Source organism: Rousettus aegyptiacus, unplaced genomic scaffold (genome assembly GCF_014176215.1).
Source record: "Rousettus aegyptiacus isolate mRouAeg1 unplaced genomic scaffold, mRouAeg1.p scaffold_m13_p_14, whole genome shotgun sequence".
In the NCBI taxonomy this organism is placed as follows: Eukaryota; Metazoa; Chordata; class Mammalia; order Chiroptera; family Pteropodidae; genus Rousettus; species Rousettus aegyptiacus.
The window spans coordinates 32,820,469-32,843,842 of NW_023416289.1; the positions used below are offsets into that span (position 1 = coordinate 32,820,469).

The window sequence follows — 23,374 nt, forward strand, 5'->3', positions numbered from 1 at the left end:
TTGGAATTTGGGAGGGGCATAGTGGCCCCATGACTGACACACATACCCAAGAAAACTGAAGTCACGAGGCTATGTTGTTAGTCTGAGGCATCAGAGAGAGAGTGAGAGAGAGATAGACAGACAGATAGGGAGACACATGCCCAGTCAGTGACCGACAGGCCAACGACCACAGAGACAGATTTGGGCCATTTTAAATCTCACAGAGCTCTTCCTGGGAAGGCATGCGAACCCAGCAGGAGGTAAGCAAGTGAGTGAATCCCCAGAGGCTGGGAGAAGAAAGCCAAGCAGCCAGCTGGGGTGCGTCCTGTGCCTCAGTGAGTGCCAGCCAATGTCCCCACAAGTGCCTAGGGAAGAGTCCCCTGTGACAGCCACGCAGCCCAGACAGGCTGAGTGCACACAGCCCGGTTACTGCGGTGCCACCGGATGGAACCTTGCTTGTCCCTGTCTCTCCTCCCCTTGTTGCCAACACTGGAAGGGTCAGAAACCAGTGTCATAAAGCCAGAGGGGGAAAGGAGAGAGAAAACAGAGGAGTGCTCACCTGGAAACAAGTGCCCACACTTGTGCATGTCAGGGAGGGCCTGTGACCTACCTGGGAACAGTTATCTCATTATCTCACATGCCAATGATCAAGTGGAGACAGTGCGGGTGACTTGAACATTCTGGAGGCACGGGGCCTGCCCACGAGCTCCTCCGGGAGTAGAGAACACTTGGCCCCAGAGTAGGTTTGGAGAAGCTGGGTAGGAGATAAAGCTGGGTTCTGGTTATCCCACCAACCCTGCTCCTCCAAGGTGCTGACTAGGCACTCGACCCAGAAAGAGCCCACATTTCTGCCCTCTCCCATTTCTGTGTTCACGTCATTGTGAACCCTCACCTCCTTCCAGTCTGGCCTCAGCTCCAGAAGCAAAGGCCCCATTAGCTGTTCACCCAGGCTGCTAGTGCCGCGGGCTAATGGCCCTGCCACCTGCCCTTCTCTCCTTTCCGGCTCACTGCCCATCTCTGGCTCCCTTCCTCAGCCTGTCCTCCCTCAGAGACATCTGGCAGCGCCAAGAGGTGAGTCTCTTTTCCTGTGGCTCCTCTCTCCACCAATTACTTCCCAGACTCTTCATCCCCCTGCTTAGGGTGCCCTTGAAGTCAGCTAAGGTCATTCTCAGTGTCATGATGGGAACTGGCTTCCCTTGGGCTCTTCACCTGCCACAACCTCCGCCCTACCCAACCCCATCTTCTCCTTCTCTTGGCTAAGAGTTGTCACCACCACCACACCCCCACTGCTGGGCAGGCTCTTCCCTTAGGGGGAGCAGGCTCTTCACGTAGGGGGAGCAGTCCCTTATCTTTTGAGGGAATTGCGAGGGAGGGGAATGAAAGAATTCTAACTTCTATTCTTTAGAAAAACACATACTGTCAGGCTCAACTCTGATTTTAATTCTTTCTACCCCTTCTCTCCCCAGAGTCTCGGAAATCGAGCAGCCCTCCCTGTTCTGGGACCTGCGTGCTTTCATGCTGTCCTCTGTTACTCCACGATTACGCTCTTAATTTTAAGAGGAGATATTGTGAAAAGAAAGCAGAGGACTGGAGGCTAGCAGTCTCTCTTCTAATCTAGGCTCCACTGCTAACTGGCTGCCACTTCCCTCTATGGGCCTCTGTCTCCAGATGGCTTTGAATACCCTGAGCAGTGCTGGAACCGGTTTGTGACTCCAGGAGAGCCCCTCCCCAGGCCCACAACCTGAAGGCAGGAAAGGAGCAGCAGCGAGCATAGGAGCTGCGGGAGCCTCCAGGCCCCATGGACCTGCCCCCGCAGCTCTCCTTCGCTCTCTATGTGGCCGCCTTTGTGCTGGGCTTCCCGCTCAACGTCCTGGCCATCTGGGGCGCTGTGGCTCACGCCCGGCTCCACCTCACCCCCAGCCTTGTCTATGCCCTTCACCTAAGCTGCTCGGACCTCCTGCTGGCAGCCTCCCTGCCCCTGAAGGCAGTGGAAGCCCTGGCTGCTGGAGCCTGGCCTCTGCCAGCCCTGCTCTGTCCTGCCTTTGCCCTGGCCCATTTTGCTCCACTCTATGCTGGCGGTGGCTTCCTGGCCGCCCTGAGTGTCGGCCGCTACCTAGGAGCCGCTTTCCCCTTGGGGTACCAAGCCGCCCGGAGGCCCTGTTATTCCTGGGGCGTGTGTGCGGCCATATGGGCCCTTGTCCTCTGTCACCTGGGGCTGGTCTTTGGGTTGGAGGCACCAGGAGGCTGGATGGACAATACCACCAGTTCCCTAGGCCTCAACACGCCAGTCAATGGCTCTCCAGTCTGCCTGGAGGCCTGGGACCCAGCCTCAGCGGGCCCTGCTCGCCTCAGCCTCTCTCTCCTGCTCTTCTTTCTGCCCCTGACCATCACGGCCTTCTGCTATGTGGGCTGCCTCCGGGCGCTGGCTGGCTCAGGCCTGAGCCACAGACGAAAGCTAAGAGCAGCCTGGGTGGCTGGTGGGGCTCTACTCACGCTGCTGCTCTGCTTGGGACCCTACAATGCCTCCAATGTGGCCGGCTTCCTGTACCCCGACTTGGGAGGCTGCTGGAGGAAGCTGGGGCTCCTCACAGGTGCTTGGAGCGTCGTGCTCAACCCATTGGTGACCGGCTACTTGGGACAGGGGGCTGGCCGGGGGACATCATGTGCGGCAAGAACAAAAGGGGGTACTTCTCAGAAGTAGTAGCCACTGCTGGGGGGACACGCAGCAGGAGAGCAGGGCTGCTCCTCCAGGCCCCTGGTGGGGACCGCTCCAAAGGAACTGCAGGGCAGCCTTGCCTGGGGACACCCCCGGAGCCACTTATGGGAAGAACTGAGCTTGGCAAGACTGCACCCCAGTCAGGAAGAAGAACGAAGGCCAGGAGCTGGGTCGCAGGAGAAAGGTAAATTTGCCTCTGCACACAGCAGCACGACTCCTCCCACCTCTGCCTCTCCTCGGTCCTTCCCTGCCGGTCGGCCAGTGTTCTGTGGGCAGAGGCCTTTCACTGTGGGGAAGGAGGAGGACGGTTTCCTTCTAATTTAGAGGAACTGCCACTCTGATGATACACTTTGGGAGATACCACTTCAAAATCATTTCCTGGGAAAGAACATGTTAATATCTGAATGAGGGGAGGCCGGAGGCAAAATAACGACGCTGCAATGCCATCTGGGGCTCACAAGGGGGCAGCATTAGAACTGCGAAGAGGAAGCTGGGAGGAGCGCGTCAGCGGGGAGGGGAAAACACCAGCAACGCCACGAACAGTCGCGAACAAATACGGTCGCTGATGCGGGACAGTCACCATGCCAAGCACCGTACAAGTGTTGCGGCCTCATTTCATCCTCACACCATCCTTCGATTTAGCCACGCAGCTTCTGTACAGATGGGCAGGTTGTTCGCTGCATGAGGGTGTCAGGCGGAGGGGCAAACGCTGACGAAATTTTAGCCTGTGCTTTGCTCACCGGGCCATGTGCCTGCCTTGGGGCCACCTCCATCCAGGAGAAGCAACATCTTATTCTAATTTGAGTAAAGAATCCGTCCACTCCTCAAACGGCGCACCTTGGTGCACAGTGGGACGTGCTCTCCTGGAGGAGGTACCTCATCTTAATTTGCACAAAGGCTCTGAGTGAATTAGTTACAGCTCTGAAGCCAGGTACCATTATCATCCTGATTTTGCTGGTGAAGAAATTTGCTCAAGGCCCTACAGCAAAGAAGGGGTAGATATGGAGTGTGATCCTTCAAAACAGGACCCCCAAGGGTCAGGGGACATTTGGAAGACTTGGGGTATTGAGTTAATGCCTGTCCTTGGGGTCCATTTTTCAAAAGTGAATTGTGGCGCCCTGAACCCACGAGAGAGCAGGCAGAGGACAGTGGCTGCAACAGAGAAAGACCCCGGGCATCTGCTCTGACAAGGCCGGGTATAGGAACCAGACTTGTTGCTCTAATGACGATAATGCCATGAACTTATAGAAGCACCTAAGGGTGGTAGCTACGTGCCCAGTGAGTGCAAACTGGTTAAACGGATTATTTCCTCTCATGCTTAAATGTCTCCAAGGGCCAGGAGTTCTGTTTTATTTGCTGATATATCCCCGGCACCTAAAAGAGAACCTAGCACACAGTAGGCTCTCAGTGAATGTTCGTTGGATGAACGAATGCTCACAACAGCCCTCTAAAGAAAGTTTATTACTTGTTTTATACATATGGAAACAAGCCAGAGAAATTAAGCAACTTTCCTGAGGCTTTGTGGCAGCCAGCAACCAGTCTCCTCCCTGTGCGGTGCAGGCACCAGAGAATTTTCACAAAAGCACAGGCAGCCCCATGCTCCCCCCCCACCCCCCCACCCCCCACTGACAGTGCTGGGAACCACTCCTCCCCCATTGCTCTGGAGCATCTGCCACTAGGCCACCTCTTCCAGTTACTTGTGACTCCTCCGCGTAGGGGAGATTTCAGTTCCTCCCTGGGGCCCGTGGGACTTTCAAAATCTGCCCCCAACATCCTCTCCTGACCCTCGCCCCTTGAGCCTTAAACCTTCTGCCAGTTCCCATAGCAGGTTAAGCCTGTGCACCCGCCATTCCTCTTGCCTGCGATGTTTCCTCCAGTGGGTCTCTGCCTCTGCATTATTGACGTCCTTATCATCCTCCCACCCCTCAGTCCTCTACCCTCACCGCCAAATGTAAGCACCATGACAGCAAAAACTCTGTTTTGTTCACTGCTGTACTTTTAACAACTTATTTGAGATAAAATTTACATATGATAAAGTCCACCCATTTTAAGTGCGATTCAAGGATTTTTAGTAAATTTACTGAAGTGTGCCACTATCACTATAATCCAATTTAGGACATTTTCATCACCCCAGTCAGATCCTTCATGTTTCATTTATAGGTAATCCCATTTCTATTCCCAGTCCTCAGGCAGCCAGTAATCTACTTGCTCTCTCTATAAATTTGCCTATTCTGGACATTTCATATAAATGAAAACATAGCCTTTTATGTCTGGCTCGTTTCACTGAGTAGAAGGTTTTTGAGGTTCGCCCATGTTACAGCACACATGGGCACTTCTTTCTCTTTTATTGCCATGTAATGTTCTGTTGTATGGATATGCCACCTGGTTTATTCATGCACTAGCTGATGGACCACCAGGTGACAGCCTCACTTTTGGGCTATTATGACGAATGCTATTTGAACATTTATGAGCAAGACTTCGTATGGACATGCATTTTCATTTTTCTTGGATACCTATAGTAGAATTGGGCCACAAGGTGACTTTATGTTTACCTTCTCAAGAAATTATCAGACTGCTTTCCAAAGTGACTCCACCGCTTTCCATTCTTGCCAGCGATGTGTAAGGATTCCCATTCCTCGCATCTTCACCAACGCTTGGTATCATCCGATTTTTGGTCACAGCAATTCCAGTGGGATGTGACTGAAATGGTATCTCATTGTGTTTCGTAAATATTTGGATGAATAAATAAATAACCTCTGCAGCTGGACTGAACTTGCATTTGAACTCTGGTGGTGATACTTAGCAAGTTGTGTTACCTGGAGCAAGTCTCTTCCACACTGTGAGGCACGAGGATTTTAAGACATAATGAAATGCCCTGAGAAACAGAGTATCTGCTATGGATTATGTGCCTACTAAAAGGTAGCTGCTAATATCACCACCATCATCATTGTTAATATTATCGTTGTTATTATAATAATAATAATTATTATTATTATTATTACCCCAGATACAAGCCCACACAAGTGACTGGGATGATGGCAGCTAACATCTGTTAAGTGCTCACTGTGACATGCCAGGCTCCATTCTAAGCATTTGATATGTATTAATGCTTTAATCTATACGACACCTCTATGAGATTGGTGCTGTGATTATCTCCATTTTACAGTTGAGAAAGCAGAGATTCAGAGGGCTTAAGTCACTTGCCCCACATCAGAGTTAATAATTAACTGAGCCAGCATTGAACCTGGGCCTCTGGCTCCAGAGCCCATGCTCCCCATCACATCATGGTGCTACCTGCCCTTACCAGGCAAACTGGATGAGTGCCATTCTAGAGGAGCAGATAAAGTGCAGGTGAAGGATAAGGAAGGGAAAGATGAAGCCTGCTCCATCCAGCCTGGTTAGGGCATCTTAGGCTGCCCTAGGAGCAAGGTCTGCAGCTGTGGAATTTGTTCCTCATTTTTCACACTGTGCAGCTCTGCTAACAGAGCTAAAGTCATCTTTTGTGCCATTGCTCAGCAGCTAGTGATGTCATGGGCACTGTCAGATCTTTATCAGTTCTGCCAGATAAATAGCTAACTGTTTGTTCTGGAGGAGCTGAGAGGCAGAGCTCTTGGGTTCTCAAAGAAGCAGGTGATCGCAGGGTCCTAGGGGGCTGTGTGAAGGGATGCCCTGGTGTTTGCTTTACTGGGAGAAGAAACAGAAGACAAACGGGGGGGGGCATGAGGAAGTGGGGGTGGTGACGACATTCTCTGTGGACAATTGAGATGCTGCCAGTGCAAGATCCCCACCCTCATTACCACCTTCTCTCTCTCTCTCTCTCTCTCTCTCTCTCTCTCTCTCTCTCTCTCTCTCTCTCTCTCTCTTCCCACCTCCTCCCCAGTGGCCATCACCATGGACACAAACCAGTACCTCTTCACCTTTCTGTGGGACTCCCCCTCAACCTGGTGTCCCTGGTGATCTTCGTGGCCAAGCTGCAACACCACCCAGTGGACATGGACACATTCTTGCTGAATCTGACCCTCTCGGACCTGCTCCTGCTGCCCTTCCTGCTGTTTTACATGGTGGAGGCAGCCAACGGCATGCGCTGGCCCCTGACCTTCATCTTCTTCCCCTTCTCTGGATTCCTCTTCTTTACTACTATATATCTCACTTCCATTTTCCTGGAAGCTGTGAGCATCGTGTGCTTCCTGAGTGTGGCCTACCTGCTGTGCTACAAGACCTGGCCAAGTGGGGCCTGCCAGCTCCTAGCTGCTGAGCTCTGCAGCATGGTCTACATCACCGAATTCTTGAGCAACTCCTCCCGCAGTCAGGGTACCAAAGGCACCTGCTACCTGGAATTCCAGGAGGACCAGCTGGCCATTCTCTTAGCTGTACAGCTGAAGTTGACTGTGGTCCTTTTTGGGGTAACCCAATCATCCATTACCAGCTACTGCTACACCACCTGGTGTGCATGCTCAATAGGGGAGCCAGCCATCGCCATCAGAAGACAGTGGAAGGACTAGTGACAGCCATACTGTTTAACTTCTTCATCTGCTTTGGGCCCTACAATGTGTCCCATGTTGTGGGCTGCATCTGCTGCAAGAGCCCGGCATGGAGAAGTTGCTCCTCAGCACCCTGAATTCTTGTGTTGACCCCCTGGTCTAGGTTCCAAGCTGATTTTCAAGGGCCACTGGGGAGGCTGACTGGGACCTGGGGCCCTTGCAGGCAAAATGGCCATGTGAAACTGAAGGAGAAGCGTGAAGGAAAGAGGCAGCTTCAGGAGCTGTCCAATGTAGAGAACGGGGAGTGGACTCTAGGAGGGTGGTGAAGTGGGTGGTCAAGTGGCCAGGACTGAAAACCATATCATCCACAGGGCAGTTCCTAGCTCAAGTCAGGCAGGACCTGTGAGTAGCAGGCTGGGGACTGATATGGCCAGGGCAGAGTGGGCATCCAGCCTTCTTAAGAATGTGCTCATTAAAGCTCAACTCTTGATCTCACCACACTGCCCTTCCTTTCCCATCCCCCCACATGCTCCGGCATAGGCCCTGGGAAGTAGTCAAGGTGAGAGAGAGCACGCTCTGAAGAAAAATGAGCTCCCCTTGGCAGCAGACCCGCTCCCGTGCTTTTCTGAGGGTAAAGGAGGAGTTAAGAGCAGTGTCCAGGGTCCGAGGGAGTTGCCTGGCAACTTGAGACAGGAGAGGAGAAGAATCCACCCTTCAAAACTGCTGACCTGGCAGATCAGGAGTAGGGGACACAGGATTCCAGGCACAAGGGAGTATCCTGCTCTCACATGGGCTTTTCCAGAAAGTTTCCATTTTTCAATAAAGTAAGATTTTTTTAGAGACAATTAAGAAAATTACAGAACAAAAATTACCTAAATAAATTTGATAGCAACAAAAGAGAATGATCTTTCCTTATTCCATTACTTATGGATCAGGCAGAATTGGTGGATGGGAGGATAAAACGCCTAGACTCTGAAAGAAAGGCGCTAAACAATGAGATCCCTATATGCTAAGAGGGGAACTGGATTGGAGGGGTAAAAATAATAGTTAATCTATCTTAAGGACTTAGCCTGTCATGTTATCTTCTTCAACCCTCTCAATAACCATGTGGCAGATAATATTACTATTTCTATTTTATAGATAAGGGAATGGGCCCCAGAGAGGTGAAGTCTCTTACCTGTGATCCTATAGCCAGGAAGTGATTGAAGGAAAACAGGAAGCTAGAATTAACTGACTCTGAAACCCATGCTGCTCACCCACTCTGCTGTTCTGCCTCCAGCTTTGCGTCGCATGCAGTGACAGGCCCAGTCCAAATTCCAGAGTCATGAGGCAATCTGGCCAGGACAAAGGTCAACAGGCCATGATAAGAAACAGAACTACGTGCAAAGCAGATTGACTATCTGTATTGATACATCTTCTTCCTAGTCAAGAAAACTTCTCAAAAAAATTAATTCTTCTTGAAGAAAATAAATTAAGGTAATTAGCCAGTACAGTTGACTTCAGTGATGGATGTATGTTCTTAAAAGCTATTTTTATTGAAATATGATCATTTAGTAACTTCTCCTTTTCCAATGTCAGGTGGTTCATGAGAAACAGTTGGTCAGCAAGGCATCCAGAAAAATGCTGGTACCTGTTTGCACTCAGTCAACTTCAGTTCAAAAACATTTATTGTGCACCTACTATATGCAAATGGCTGGACTCAGAACTTTAAGAATTTCAGTATTAATGTATTTAGCAGCTGCTTTCTTCTTGGTAGGGGACTGGGACTCAAGCGGAGGGAGAGAGACCTCATCTCTGTGCAGAATGAAGGCATGAGTTGTTTGTTTGTCCCACAGCTCATTTGTCTGTCCCAAAGCACTCAGGCCCGGTGGCTGCTAAGAAGTTAGTGTGAACACAGGTCTACGTGGTTCAGAAAAGGAACAAAGGTGACGTGGGAAAAAATGGAACAAAGGCGAGTTCTGTGACTCCAGAATCAGCAACAAGGGCCCAAAGCTGAGGGAGCTGAAAACCCCACATTCTAAAGAGAGCCACAGAGAACACAGTCTGGCCCCTCCCCCAGAGTTAATAAATGGGAATAAGAGACAGCTTAACTGGCTTAGCTGCCCTCAACCTTCACCCAGCACAACCTCACCTCTAGTCCGTATAAGCAAAAGGCTAGGGGTGGAGAGGATGAAAAGTCACCAGAGTCTGGGGCAATTGTCCGGGTGGCAGTGAGGGGAATAGGATAGAGGTTTTTCATATCTTTCAAAACCAAGGGACAGGTGTGCTCAGAGAGTGGAAGGTGTGTGCCAGGCCTGCTGCCCTGTGCCCCTCTGAGCAGGCAAAGGAGATTGGTGGAGAGGTGGTACATCACACGTTCTCTTTTAATACAACAGATACACTATATATCTATTTATGAGTGTGGCCCTTTGGAAAGTCACAAACCATTGTAAGACTTTTTTTGCTCCCCCAGAACTAATTTTCACCTCTCTAAGGGGCAATATTGCCCCACTGAGAATGCATGAACTAGAGAAATAGTCTCATCCAATAGAGCAATAAAGCTTATCTCACAAACTATAGCCCAACAAAGCTAGGTTTATTATCTAACTGGAGCAAAGAAGACCACATTCCAGAGGATGTATGAGGCATCTAACGGAAGAAGAGATGGGGTTATTATAAGATTTAGAGTAAGGGTGATGTTCAGGTAACGTTTCAATGAAGCCGTGTTTGATAGTCTCACAGTAAAGCAGGGCTTTATGTAAAGATGTTAATATCAGGCTTGGGCTGAAAAGCAGACTCGGGGTCCTATTTCTTTGGAACATACAAAGTAAAGATAAAGGCTGAATTTTGCATCTGGAAACTCCTTATCTGAAGCTCTGGTGCTAAAAACAAGGCTGCTTCTCTGTATCACAGGCTCCCACTTGGATTCTCCAAGTAGCCGTGGGATATTCCATTCTTACTAATATGATTTCAAACAGTCAAGGTCGTTCAGCAATATAATTCTGTTAATTAACAAAATAAGTGTTTAAAGTTTACAAAAAAACTCAGTGATGGCCATGAAGTAGGGGGAGGTTTTTCCTCTTAGAAGGAGGAATCCTTCTTCACTAAAAACTAGGGCAGCGCAACCCAGAAAAAAGGACAGGAGGAAGGGTAGCCTTGGCTCATCTCTGCCACAGATTCCCTGGGCCACAGGTCACATGTCCACTTACATGGAATGGGGAGGAAGCTAGAAATTTTAAAACGCCAACTGTGAACAGAAACCTAGAAAAGCTACCTAAGAAGTCATTCATAAACTGGCAATGATGGTTCGCTGCAGCCTGGCTGAAACCACTGCAGGCTTGTGCCGGGACGAGCTCAGACTATTCATAAAGCAGTGTGGGGGCGGGAGCCAGAAGCAGGCATGAGGAGGCAGGCTCGCTTGATGCCTTCTCCTGAGCTGAATACATCACCTGCGACCAGGGCCTTTGGACAGTTTAGCAAGTGGACTCTTTGTCTGGTCTGCATATATACCTTGTGGGGCAAGGGAAGATGTGTGCAAAGCAGGAGAGGTAAATCTGCCTCAACTAGATCCTGGGATGGGGGCAAAAACTTGAGCAGTCAGGGACGGAGGAGGAGGGAGGGAGGTGAAGAACAGATTGGGGTGAGCGAGAATCCTGGAAGTGTGCAACATTAGCAGCAAGAATCATCCAGAAGGAGGAAACAAAGCAGTAATAAAAGTAGAAAGACACGTGGAAGAAAAATCAGGCCATAGATTCTGGGAGAGGAGAAAGAGATGGGAGACAAAGTCTGGGGTGGGAGAAAAAATAGATGAAATAGTATAAGAAAGCACTCAAATTTTTACCTTCTTCTCTCTGACACGACTCCTTCAGGTTTTTTATTTTTACTTTTATTTTTATTTAGAAAGCCCCAAGCAATACAGGTAGTTTTGGCCCCTAAAACTCTGCAAGGTCTGTGAGAAGCCTGCTGATTTCCTTTAAGGCCAGTTCTGAAAAACAATCCATATGGATGGAGATCAAGGCATCACGATGGCGGCCTGTGTTCTGGGAAAACAGATGCTGGGATCGCATTCCAGGAAAAGAATGAAATAGAAGGAATGAAATCTGATAAACACTGGTAGAAGCAGGACAGGTATGGAGTTCATTACCCCTACCTCATCCCCCATGGAGACATAGAGCTAAGGGGAGAGAAAATGCTGCAGAAAAGGAAATAGGGTACAGAAATATTGTTGCAAGGGGGATGATTTTACTGGATTTAGACTCGAAAGGTACAGTGAGACAACCAAATAATCATCCGTGTTGCATATCCCCCAGCCCCAGGGGTCAAACTATAATTGGCACTAATAATGATAATCTTATTCCGTTTTATTAAGATGACTGGTTTTTAGATGGACACGTGACCTAATTCTAGCCACCAAAATTAAGAAGTATGCTAGGGGTCTCTGGGGAAGGTTTTTCTCCATGCTAAAAGAGATAAATGTGTGAGGAGCTGCCCTCTCCTTCCCTGGTTTTGAAGACTTTATGTGAGGACGTGATACTTGGCGCTGCAGCAGTCGTTTGGGGCCGTGAGCCCACAAAGTTGAAGAAGAAGGCTAACACGCTAAGAGTGGCAGAGAAGAAGGGCGAAGGGGTCTGGCCCCTGATGACCTTACTGAGCTAGAATCACCAGCTCCAAACTCATTGTTAATAAAAATTCTTCCGTTTGACTTGCTGTTCGCTAGATATTCTCTAATGTGCAACCACATGCATCTTAACTGGAATGGGTGAACCTATATCTAAGCATCCTTTATCCTCCCGGAACCAACCTAATGACATCTTTTCTTATTTAAAATTATTTTACGATCCTGGAATTTCAAAACTCTGACTATTTGCTTTGTAGAAGCTATGAAATCTTAGTGTTTATCTTATTCGTGATGGCTGAACTCGGGAGATTTCTTATGGTTCCGGTGATTAGCTCTGGCGCCAGGCTGTCGGGACTGCCCTCCTTCAGGCTGGGGCTGCACCGTCACTGCATTAGAAGATACAAAGCAAACCTCCTGATCGAGACCCTTTTTAAGGCCAGGTATCATCTAACTGGCAGTTCTCCACTACAAATTCTTTTACTGATAAAAATTTTCATGCTTATTATGGGATCTTGATTGCCAAGGAAACAAGAGAGGGTTGGATGGGTCAGATGGGGATCATGAGCAATGCTGTCCTGTGGAAGGGAACTTGGAAGTGTTCTTGGAAACAGAGGATCCGCTCAGTCTTCTTGTCCCTGGAGTCACTACAACACACGTACTGCCTGCATGAGGCTAAGGATATGCATTCCTGGAAGCTAATTTACTGCGTATGGGTAATGCACACGATTAGGGCCTTGCTGCTGGCTAATTCCCTTCATCTCCAACCCCCTTTCTAATAACCGTTTTCTAATGGTTCTCTACACTTAGAGCACAACCCCCATCTTTCTAACACTCCATAAGCCTCCTTTAAAATCACTCTTTGTTTGCTTATCCTTTAGAAAGCAATCAAACCGTTTGCTGTGAATCAAAATGTCAGTCGTAAAAGATATAAGAAGGAAAGTTCCCTGCAGAGGGAACCGAACAAACAGGCCAGCAAGCTTGGGCTGGGATACCGGCAGCACCTCTGCTGTTGCATGCCGACGGCACACCAGCCATTTGGTAAGGAACCAGGCCAGGCTCTGGGAGATGAGAAACACACACGTAGGCTGTGGAGGCATCACTTCTGACCTTATGACCCAGGGATGTCCTTCTAGGTATCACTCAGGAGGATGAGAGCAACCCTGTACACACACAGACCATAAGCAAATATTCGTAGCAGCTGTAATCATAATAAATCAGAACTGGGAACAGCCCTGGCATTTTTTAGAAGAGAATGGATTTTAAAACTACGATGTAGCCATGCAGTGGAATACTACTTGGCAATAAAAACAAACTGCTAATATAGATAACAGTATAGCCTCTAATTGTAATATTGTGATTTATAATAAGAAATATATATTTGGTCTTTGCCCCTGATTTTGGCACAGAGCTCCTAAAACCCTTGGAATTCCCTAAGTGATGAGAACAATATAGTTGTCTTTTGTTGTACTAATGTGGTGGCTTTTGGATAGCACCCAAGGATGGGGGCTGGTTGCCAGTGGAGCCGACCTTGTGATTAGAGGTTTGGAGCTTCCAGTCCCACCCCCAACCTCTGGGGAGAGGAGAGGGCCAGGAGGTTGAGTTCCATCCCCAATACCAATGACTTAATCAACCATGCCTATGTAACAAAGTCTCCGTAAAAACCCAAAGGATGGGGTTTAGAGAACTTCTGGGTTGGTGAACACGTGGAGATTTGGGGAGAGTGGAGGCACTGGGAGAGGGCACGGACACTCCGCAAGCTTTCCCCATACGTTTCCCTGTGCACCTCTTCCATCTGGCTGTTCCCGAGTTCTATCCTTTTGATATAAGGAAGAGGCATGAGAACCAAATGTTAAACCAGGTTGTATCCAGAGCCTGCTACATGCTGCCTGGCTGAGCAGCATACAACCAGACCATGGGGGACCTACAGGAAGATTCCTGCTGAGATTACCCACAACTACTCCCTGCCCTTAACACTGCATACCCGTCCCTGGAAAGGAAAACATATTGAAACTGAATTTCTTGGACACTAGGTTTCTTTCATTCTCTTTGAGAGGAGGCCACATCTGTCTCTGGAGCATTATTCCTTCCCTAATAAATTTTCTTTTTGTCTCTAACTGGCACGTGCTTGAATTCTTTCCTGAGAGCAGTCGAGGACTCTCTCTCTCTCTCTCTCTCTCTCTCTCTCTCTGTGCAGGACTTGAGTGAACCCACTAGGGGTGTTCACCCTGTCCTGGATTTCTAGTAAGTAAAATGTTTCCTGAGTTCTGTGAGCCGCTCTAGCAAATTACTCAAACTGGAGAAGGGGATAATGGGAAGCTCTGATTTATAGCCTTTCCAATCATAAGTACAGATTACCATCTGGATTTGAGACTGGAGTCTAAAGAGGTGGGGGATGGAATGCTTAACCTATGGAATCTGATGCCATCTCCAGGTAAATAGTGTCAGAATTGAGTTGAATTGTAGGACGCCCAGCTGGTGTCCATAGAATTGCTTTGTGGTGTGGGGGGAAACCACCCCACCCATGATTGGAATCAATACCCTTTACTGACAGAAAGCAGATCAGTGGCTGCTGGGGACTGGGAACAAGAGGGGGAGGAGATCGACTGGGAAGATACCAGAGAGACGTTTTAAGGTAATGGAAATGTTCTATAACTCAGTTGGGGTAGAGGTTTCACATTTGTCAAAACTTACCGACTATATTAATTAAATGGGTATATTTATTGTATGCAAATTAAGGATCAATTTAAAAAAGTTGATTTAAAAAGTCATGTCATCTCACCTCTGTGCTCATATTACAGGTGCACATAAAGTTGTCAATAAATCTTTCCAAGCTTCAACAAGCCAAGCAAGGCTTTGCTCTTTCTGTGCCACTCTGCAGAAGTTGTGACTGCCGTGGGACAGCCCAGGTTGCACCAAAGGGCAGGAACCGTGGCACCAACAGGTAATAAATGGCAACCAGCTCTTATTCTGGTGCTGGAGACCCACAGGAAGCAGTAAGGGCTGTGGTCAACTAGAGAGTGCATGGTTTATCTAAATTTAACTCCTGTCTTGTTTCCAAGCAGGCCCGTGGGCCCAATGCAGTCATACTTTCCAATTTTTCCAGTTAAAAGTCCAGCCGTTTGTGCTGTTTTGAAATCTTATGTTCTGATGACCAATTCAAAACGTTGAAGTATTGTGTGTGGTGAAAATAAGCCTGAGGGTTGTGGATTGGCTCCCAGGCTTCCAGTGTGTGGGTTCTACAGCAGTGGAGGCTAAAGAGGGTCTAGGTGTTGGGGATGGGTTGGGGAGGAAGCAAGAGGAAACGCCGTTTTGCCCTAAGTGCAGCTCACAGATACCTCAGACCAGACCTAATAGCAATCAGCTGCAAAGACCTGCTGACTCTAAAATCATTCTTACCGGTATCTTGTTCTCATTTCGAAGTCCCGCCCCACTACATCAGCCCTTCTCTGAGAGCCAGCTCCCTCTCTCGCAAGGCAGGTCTCTGAAGGACACGCTGGCAGAGGAAAGGACCTTCTAGTACTCCCAATTCCAGGTCCCTCTGTCTCAGCCCTGGCTTCTCCTCCTGTCCCCATGCTCTGGAGGCATTGTTCTGGAAGGCTCTCTCATTTTGCTCTTGTTCTACATCCCCTCCCCAGGTGTTCCAATCCATCATAGTATCTTTGTTCATTTATGATTCCCAGACATTCATCTCCAGCCCCAGACTCTTGTGTATTCAACTGTGTGCAGGGACATCTCAACTTCACAAGTTCAAACCAAACTCTTCATTTCCTCCCCTAAATCTGGCCCAACTTCCCTGCCTAGTCCAGCTCCAGTCATATGGAATGTGACAACACTGTGTACCTATCTGACCAGGCCAGAAACCCAGGCATCATTTCTTTTTAAAGATTTAATTCTTTTTCCTTTTTAAAATGAACACACGATAAAAAAAGAAATTTTTTAATTGTACACTTTTCAGGTGTACAGTTCTGTGAATTTTAACACACGTAGATTCCTGTAACCACCACCATAATCAAGATAAAGAGCTGTTACAGTCACATCTTCCATAACCCTTGACCACTGACTACCACAGATCTGCTATCATGACAATTTTATCTTTTCAAGAACGTTACATAAATAGAATCATATGGTTTTTAACTTCTTTCACTCAGCATGCTGTCTTTGAGATTCATCCCAGTTATTGTATCATAGTTTGTTTTCTTTTATTGCTGAGTAATTTGTTCCATTGAGTGACTGGACCAGAATCTGCTTATCTATACACCCACTGAAGGACATTGGGTTGTTTCAGTTTAGGACAATTATGGATAGAGCTACTCCAAACATTTATGTATAGGTTTTTTTATGGACATAAGTTTTTCATTTATCTAGGTCGAATATTTGGGAGAGAAATGGCTGAATCATATGGTAATCGTATGTCTAACTTTTTAAGATACTTACAATCTATTTGCCAGAGTGGCTGTATGATTCTTCACTCCTCCCAGCAATATATATGAGAGAGTCAGTTGCTCCATCTCCTCATCAGCAAGTGGTATTGTTAGTGTTTTTATTTTAGCCATTCCGATGGGTGATATATAGTGGTCAGAAAGTCGTTCTTGATGCCTTTTCCATTACTACTCACCTTCGACTCACCATCAAGTCCTATTTCTTCTATCTCCAGAATATGTCTTATATGAATCTGTTTCTCTCCACCTCCATGGCAACCATTATCTCTTACCTGGACTACTGTAAAACTTCTAACCTGGTCTTTCTTGTCCTCATCATCAATTCACATCATGGCCAGAGGGAGCTTTAAAGAACATAAATTAGATCGTGTTATTGCCCTGAATAAAGCCTTTTGGAGGGTTCCTATTCCGATCTCCTCTTCAGGGCTTACCAGGCCCTGTGCCATCTGGCCCTGCCTTTGTCTCCAAGCTTCTCTGGGGCCATCCCGCCGTTGCTGACATCACTCTGCTGTCCTGGCCTCAAGCAGGTGAAGCTCTCCATCTCTGCACACACTATTTTCTCCACACTTTACCTGGCTGGCTTACCTTTTTGTTCCCCCCCCCCCCCAGTTTTTCTCTCAAATGTCACTCTTTCTAAAATAATTAATTAATATATTTTAAAATAATTTTTTTATTGTTTAGTTACAATTGACATACACTGCTATGTTAGTTTCACGTGTAAATACATAGTGATTAGACACATATTTAACTTCCGAAGTGCTCACTCTGTCCAATGTCACTCTTTAAAAAGGCTTTCTTTAATCGATAAATCTCAAATAGCTTTCCCCGCTTGATATGATCTCACACTGTGCTCACACAGTTTGATTTACATATTTGTCTATTCATTTGTTTAGTATATCATTCCTTTCTCTATACTGGGAAGCCCTTGACAGCAGTCTTCATGTCTGTTTTAGTCATTACTATGTACCCAGATGCCTAAAACAGAACATAAAACAGAGTAGCATTTGGTATTTGATAAATAAATGAATGAATAACAAAAAATATCTCAAGTTTTCCACTATTATAAAAAATACTACAGGATATCCTTTTACATAAATGCTTGTGCACTTGTACATTTCCTAAAAGTGATACTGTTGTATTAAATAGTATATACATTTGAAATTTTTACAAATATTGATAAATTACCTTCCCCAGCTAAATTAACCCTCTTTCCTCTAACAGTTTGTACAAGACTCCATAATCCTGCCAACAAGGGAAAAGATCATATTTTAATTTTTTAAAAGGTTGATATTTAAAATTTAGTAGCTCAGTGTATTGGTCAGAGTCCTCCAAAGGAATCAGAACCGATAGGATGTGTATACACATAGACTTGTGCAAGGAATTGATTCATGTGATAGTGGTGGTTTGGTGAGCCCAATCTGATGGAGGAGGCCAGCAGGCTGGAGATTCAGGAAAGAGTTATAGTTCAAGTTCAAAGGAAGTCTACTGGCAAACTCGGAAGAGCTGATGTTACAGATGAAATCTCAAGGCAGTCTGCTGGGGAGTCCTCTCTTGCTCAGGGGAGGTCAGCCTTTGGTTCTACTCAGATTTTCAACTGATTGGAGGAGGCCCACTGACATTATGGAGGAAATCTGCTTTATTCGAAACCTACAAATTCAAATGTAAATCTCATCCAAAATCATCCTCAGAGAAATATATAGAATGTTTTACCAAATATATGGACACCATGGCCCAGCCAATTTGACACATAACATTAACCATGAACAGGACTATTTTAACTTTAATTTCTCAGATAAGAAGTGAGGCAGAAAATATTTGTGTATTGTATGTAGTCATTTATGTTTCTTCCTATACTTGCTTCTTTCATATATGATTTGTAGGAATTCTTTGAATATTAATATATAAGCCCTTTATCAGTTACCTATGTAGAAAGATAGTGGTCTTTTACTTTCTTAATGATAATTTTTTCCATAGCATTATATTTTTATGTGCTCAAATTTGTGTTTGATGACTTCTACATTTATGTCTTGCTAGAAAAAAGCCTTCACGTTTATGAGGTTACAAATGATCTTAAATAATATTTATACAACTTCTATAGTTTTTTAAAACATATTTTATCCTTAGTATAACTGGATTTTACTTTTGCCATTTAATTACAACTTTTCAAAATAGAGAGGCAACTATCCCAGCATTATTTACTGAATGGTCCATCCTTTCTCACACTAATTGAAATGGATTTGAATCATTTGATTAGAAAGAATCCTCAAATTATGATCTACAACAACAAAATATCATCACTTTACCCATTTTATTAACAAAGATGTTTAAAGATTCAAAATACCCAGTGTTGGAGAAGAACATAGAAATGAGTACTCTCATGCACAGTCGATGAGAATATAAATTACTGAATGTTTTCAAGAAGGTAATATGGAACTATCTATCGAAAAATTTTAAGTACATCACTTTGACCCAGCAATGATATCAACTACATATGTAAATATCCATCTCACCAAAATACTCTGTGTTTATACAGAAAGGAAAAAGAAGAAAGAAAGAAAGAAAGAAAGAAAGAAAGAAAGAAAGAAAGAAAGAAAGAAAGAAAGAAAGAAAGAAAGAAAGAAAGATAGATGATGGATGATAGAGATATAATAAAGCACTGTTCATTATAGCAAATGAACTGGAAGCTATGAAAATGAATCCCGAATGGTTGCATAAATTATAGGATGGTCTAGAAATAATGTACCATGTAGTTATTAGAAAGAAAATAGTAGATCCATACATTCTGACATGGAAAGATTGCCAAGGTGAAAAATAAATTTCAGAACCATATATATAGTATTATTCTATTTATGCATTTTTAAAACTATACACTTATATAAGTGCATATATGGGTATAAACAAAAGAAAGATCAACTTTGTGAGGGGAGATGTGTCAGGAAGAAGTAAAATGACATTTCATAAATTACTTCTGTATCACTGAATTCTTTTACGATAGGGACATTTGTGCATTATTACACAATTTTTAAAAGTTAAAGCACTAATAATGGAAAAACATTCATCATCTTGATTCTGATCAAGCTAGAACAGAGGACACAGAAATTCAAGTTACCTGAAAATTCACAGGGCTGTTGCGAGGATAGCTGGGATAATGGGGAGAAATCATTTATCACAGTCAGGCCTTTGAGCTCTCACCCCTCAAACCTCAGGTACTGAAAACAGGAGGAGTGTTTGCTCTAAGAAAAATGAGGGTGGTGTCACTGCGAGATAGGGGAATGAGAGTAGGACAGGCCAATAAGAAAGAACCACCAGGGCAGGTGCACAGGAGATGTGTGTGTGTGTGTGTGTGTGTGTGTGTGTGGACGGGGGGCAGTCTCATCACTCACCGCCTCGTGTGGGAACAAGCACATGCCCTTGGACACTGCCATTTCACTCTCTGATATAAAATTGGAAATACACCCCAAAGGGTGAGTATCAAGGTAATCATACTCAGACAGTGCCTTGTCTGACCAGTCTCCTGTGAGCCAATCTCATGGAATCACCAGCAATGAGTTCAAAATGTGATCAGATTTCTGGCACTGTTCCAGCACTCTCTCCCCAGACTGATCTCCAGACACCCCCCAAAAACGGGCATAAGATTTTCCCTAAATTAGAGGGCTCCTGTGAGCCCTTGAGATGCATGGTGACAACTTTTGAGGTACAATGTCATAACTTTTGGGAGGAGCCTTCTATCATAACAGCCAGAGAGAGGAATTTTTAAATGGTAACTTGGAAAAAAAGTGGTGCAGAGCCAAGGCTGTCCCTGTAGCACCGCGACTCTGGCTCGCAAGCATTCCTCGGGAGGGAAGAAGAGGTGAACTTATGACTGGTGCACGAGGGATTGCTCAGAACTGGTATCCCTGAAGGCTGGCCTCACACGTTGGAGTGAGCATCACTCCTCCTGCATAGTGTGGCTGACAAAGACAGTGACCACTGCACCAGCCCGTGAGGTCGTCTTGCAGATAAGTACAACAGCAGAGCTAGTGGAGAGCTTTGCAATGTGGGCGAAGATTATCCCCATAGATGTTTTCTTTAACTTGTAAAATAGTCCTGAAGGGTTGGTGTCATTCTGCCTTCTTAACAGACGACAGCACTGAGGATCACCTCTGTGAAATGAATACAGAGTGCAAAAAGTGGACCTTTGCTGTTTTAGTTTCAGCCAAGAACAATCAGTAGATACCAAGCACTGCCACAGTTGAACCTGATGAGAGCTGTTAGACCAGCCATGCAGACTCTGGAAACTAGCTCTGTCAGCACTTGCTCAAGACTCCATCTCGGCCAAATACAAGGAGCTGGGATGTGGAGGAGGCAGACGTTGAGGACTGTTTCGGAGAGCTGGGAGTACACTGTGTTCTGACACTGGTGGGGAGATGAGGGGAACTTCCTGCTCAGGGATAAGATGCACAATAGAAGGACTTAAAGCTAGCCACTGGCAGGGCTTAACATGCCCCTGAAGTTCAGAGGAGACAGGGCTGGAGCCAGGTGCTCGATGAGAGAAATCAAAACGTGAAAGGTTCACTGTGCCTGGCAGAACAAAATGAGAGAGAAGGCTACATTAGGAGTGAACTGCTTGTCCACCAATAATGGGACAAAGGTACCTGGCTCCCTTGGACCAAATGAGGGCTCTTTGCTGAGAAGCCTGCCTAGAATCATTTTATAAATGAATCTACCCAAGGGCCAGCCTACAGGAGTAGTGCAGTCCCACAGAGAGGATGCCCAGGGGCTAAAGGTGGTTCGAATGTGGTCAAGCAGAGGAGGCACGCCGCATCCAAGGGAGATACAGAGAAAGGAGCCAGTTGGGAGGTCCGAGAACCTGTGAAAGTTCCCCACGGGAGAATGAGCCAGCACTAGACATCTGCCCTGACCAGAGGGCATCAGCTTCGAGTCATAACTGTACCAGGCCCCTATACATTCACTGCGCCTCCCACCCCCTCTCTACCCACAGAGCAGGTCCCAAGGCAATTCTCCCTTCCACCCCAACACCCAGTTCTCCTTCCCAGAGACAAACCACTGCTAAGTTACTTGGGTATCACTTTCCCCAATCTACTCCTCACCCAGCATCCAGATGGATCCTTTGGGAATGCGAAGCAGATTACAGCACGCCTCTGCCCATCATACTCCGGATGTCAATCTACATCCTGACATGGCTACAAGGCCCCACACAATCTGGGCTCTGCTGATTGCCCTGACCTCATTCCCACAATGGCTCTTCCTTTGCTTGGTCCCATTGCAGTCACTCTAGCCTGCCTGACCTCCTCTGTCTGACACACTGTGGCTCATCTCAGGCTTTTCTGTCCCTTGCCTGAATGCCCCTGACAGTCCCACACCTCATATTCTTCTTTTTTGCAGGTTTCTGCTCAAATATCACCTCCTTGGAGAGACCTTCTCAGACTGCCCTCACTTTTTGTCCCTTACTCTGTTTTTCCAGCCTCTGTCTTTCTTCTTAGTGCCAGCCTAGCCCCTGGCTTGATGTCAATGTATCTGCTTCTCATCTATTGCCCATCTTGTCACAATGAAACATGAGCTTTGTGAAACAGGCCCTGTTTATCACTGATTGTCCAGCACCAGCGTGTGCTGTCCTGCGGGGGCTGCCCTGCAAGTATTCACTGAGTAAATGTGCAGGCGTATTACCCCTTCTCCAACTCGCTATTCTTACACTTTGCTTTTTTCATTTAACAATGCACCTCAGGGTTTGATGTACACTGGCATATGTAGATCTGCCTCATTCTTTGTAACAGATTTCTACTGGAGGTCCCATAGTTTTTCTTTAACCAGACTTTTTCTGATGGACATAAGTTATTCCCAGTCTTTTATTATCACAGAACAAACAAACAGAAAACTCCGTGATGAACATAATTCTTGTGCACATGAGAAAGTATATCTGCACATTAAACTCCTAAATGTCAACTTGTTGGATCAGATGGTATGAGATTTTTAATTTTGAACGACATCATCAAATCGCACTTCCAGCAATGTGTCCCAAGTGACAGAGGGAGAAACAGGGGTAGGATATGAGGTCAGAGAGTGAGGGGAGGAGGAAGTTGACACAGTGGACCTTGTAGGTCACTGTAAGGACTGCGGCTTTGACAAGAAAGATGGCGAGACATTGGGATTTTGAGCTTTGAAGGGATGTGACCTACTTACATTCTAAAAAAATCATTCTGGCTGCTGTGTGAACAGATTGAAGGGGGAAACCACAGAAGCAGGGGGCCCAGACAGACCACTAAGGAATGCAGAGGAGAAATGGTGATGATAGCCTGAACCAGGGTGGTAGCAGTAGATGTAGTGGAGAAGTGGTTGGATTTGGGATATATTTTGGAAGACAGAGAAGAAATGATTGCTTAATGGAGTAAATGGCAGGAGCAAGAAAAAAAAAAAAGAATACAGGTCAAAGATATTTCTGAGGTTTAGGGCCTGAGTAAGCCCCAAAGGGAGGATAGAGAAGCGAAGTCAGTATCACCCAGGGTCCCACTCCTGTGGTGCTGAAAGTGAGGGCCCAGAGAGGCAGCAGCTGGTGGACGAGAGGCATCTGGAAACCTTGGCTTCCTAACAGGTGAGCTTTCTTGATCTTAGACGATTTGTGTGGTTTCAAAGGGGTACAGCTGAACTGCAGTGGGCCCAGCTTAAAAGCAAACAAAAACAGTGACCGCCTTGGGCCCAGTTCCCTGGTTGGGCCCATGTTCCTCCTTTCTCTTTGCGTTCCTTACATTATGTATGGCTGGAAGCCTCTGTTCCCTGTCATCAAAGTGTTTCTCAATCATTCCATTTTTAGTGTTCCCCTATCTGGCCTTCACCGCATCTGTTGCTGCTGAAGAGGGCAGCACTGGCTCTGTGTTGTCAAGATACCAGGAGGGCTCTCAACCAGAAAAGGGCTGTCAGATTCTGACTGGCTGCCGCAGCTCATCAGGACATACCAAACACCAGGAGAGGAAGATAAGGTCAACGGATGAGACAACCATCATCTGAGGTCAGCCAACCAACCCCAGACATAAGTCAGCAACCTTAAGCTCGTTCCCGTGTCCTTTCCCCATGTGGCCCACCAGGCTGAGCAGCCTGACCTGTCTTCTACCCAGCCACACTGGCCTCCTTTCTGTTCCTCTGACGCATTGAGCCTGTTCCCAGCACA

At 46.4% G+C, this 23,374-nt stretch overlaps 2 protein-coding genes across 2 annotated transcripts; both read left to right on the forward strand.

The window, feature by feature from the left end:
• Positions 1–723: 723 nt before the first annotated feature.
• FFAR1 (free fatty acid receptor 1) lies at positions 724–4,276 on the forward strand. The gene is made up of 2 exons (XM_016119692.2): positions 724–1,050; positions 1,446–4,276. The coding sequence occupies exon 2, from the start codon at positions 1,778–1,780 to the stop codon at positions 2,678–2,680; it is 903 nt and encodes a 300-aa protein (XP_015975178.1). The 5' UTR covers positions 724–1,050; positions 1,446–1,777; the 3' UTR covers positions 2,681–4,276.
• Positions 4,277–5,509: 1,233 nt separating this feature from the next.
• On the forward strand, positions 5,510–9,873 carry FFAR3 (free fatty acid receptor 3). Its single transcript, XM_016119691.2, is given in 5 exon segments — positions 5,510–5,614; positions 6,576–7,132; positions 7,135–7,290; positions 7,293–7,332; positions 7,334–9,873. Coding segments are annotated over 5 exon segments (945 nt in total). The 5' UTR covers positions 5,510–5,591; the 3' UTR covers positions 7,503–9,873.
• The last annotated feature ends 13,501 nt before the right edge of the window (positions 9,874–23,374 follow it).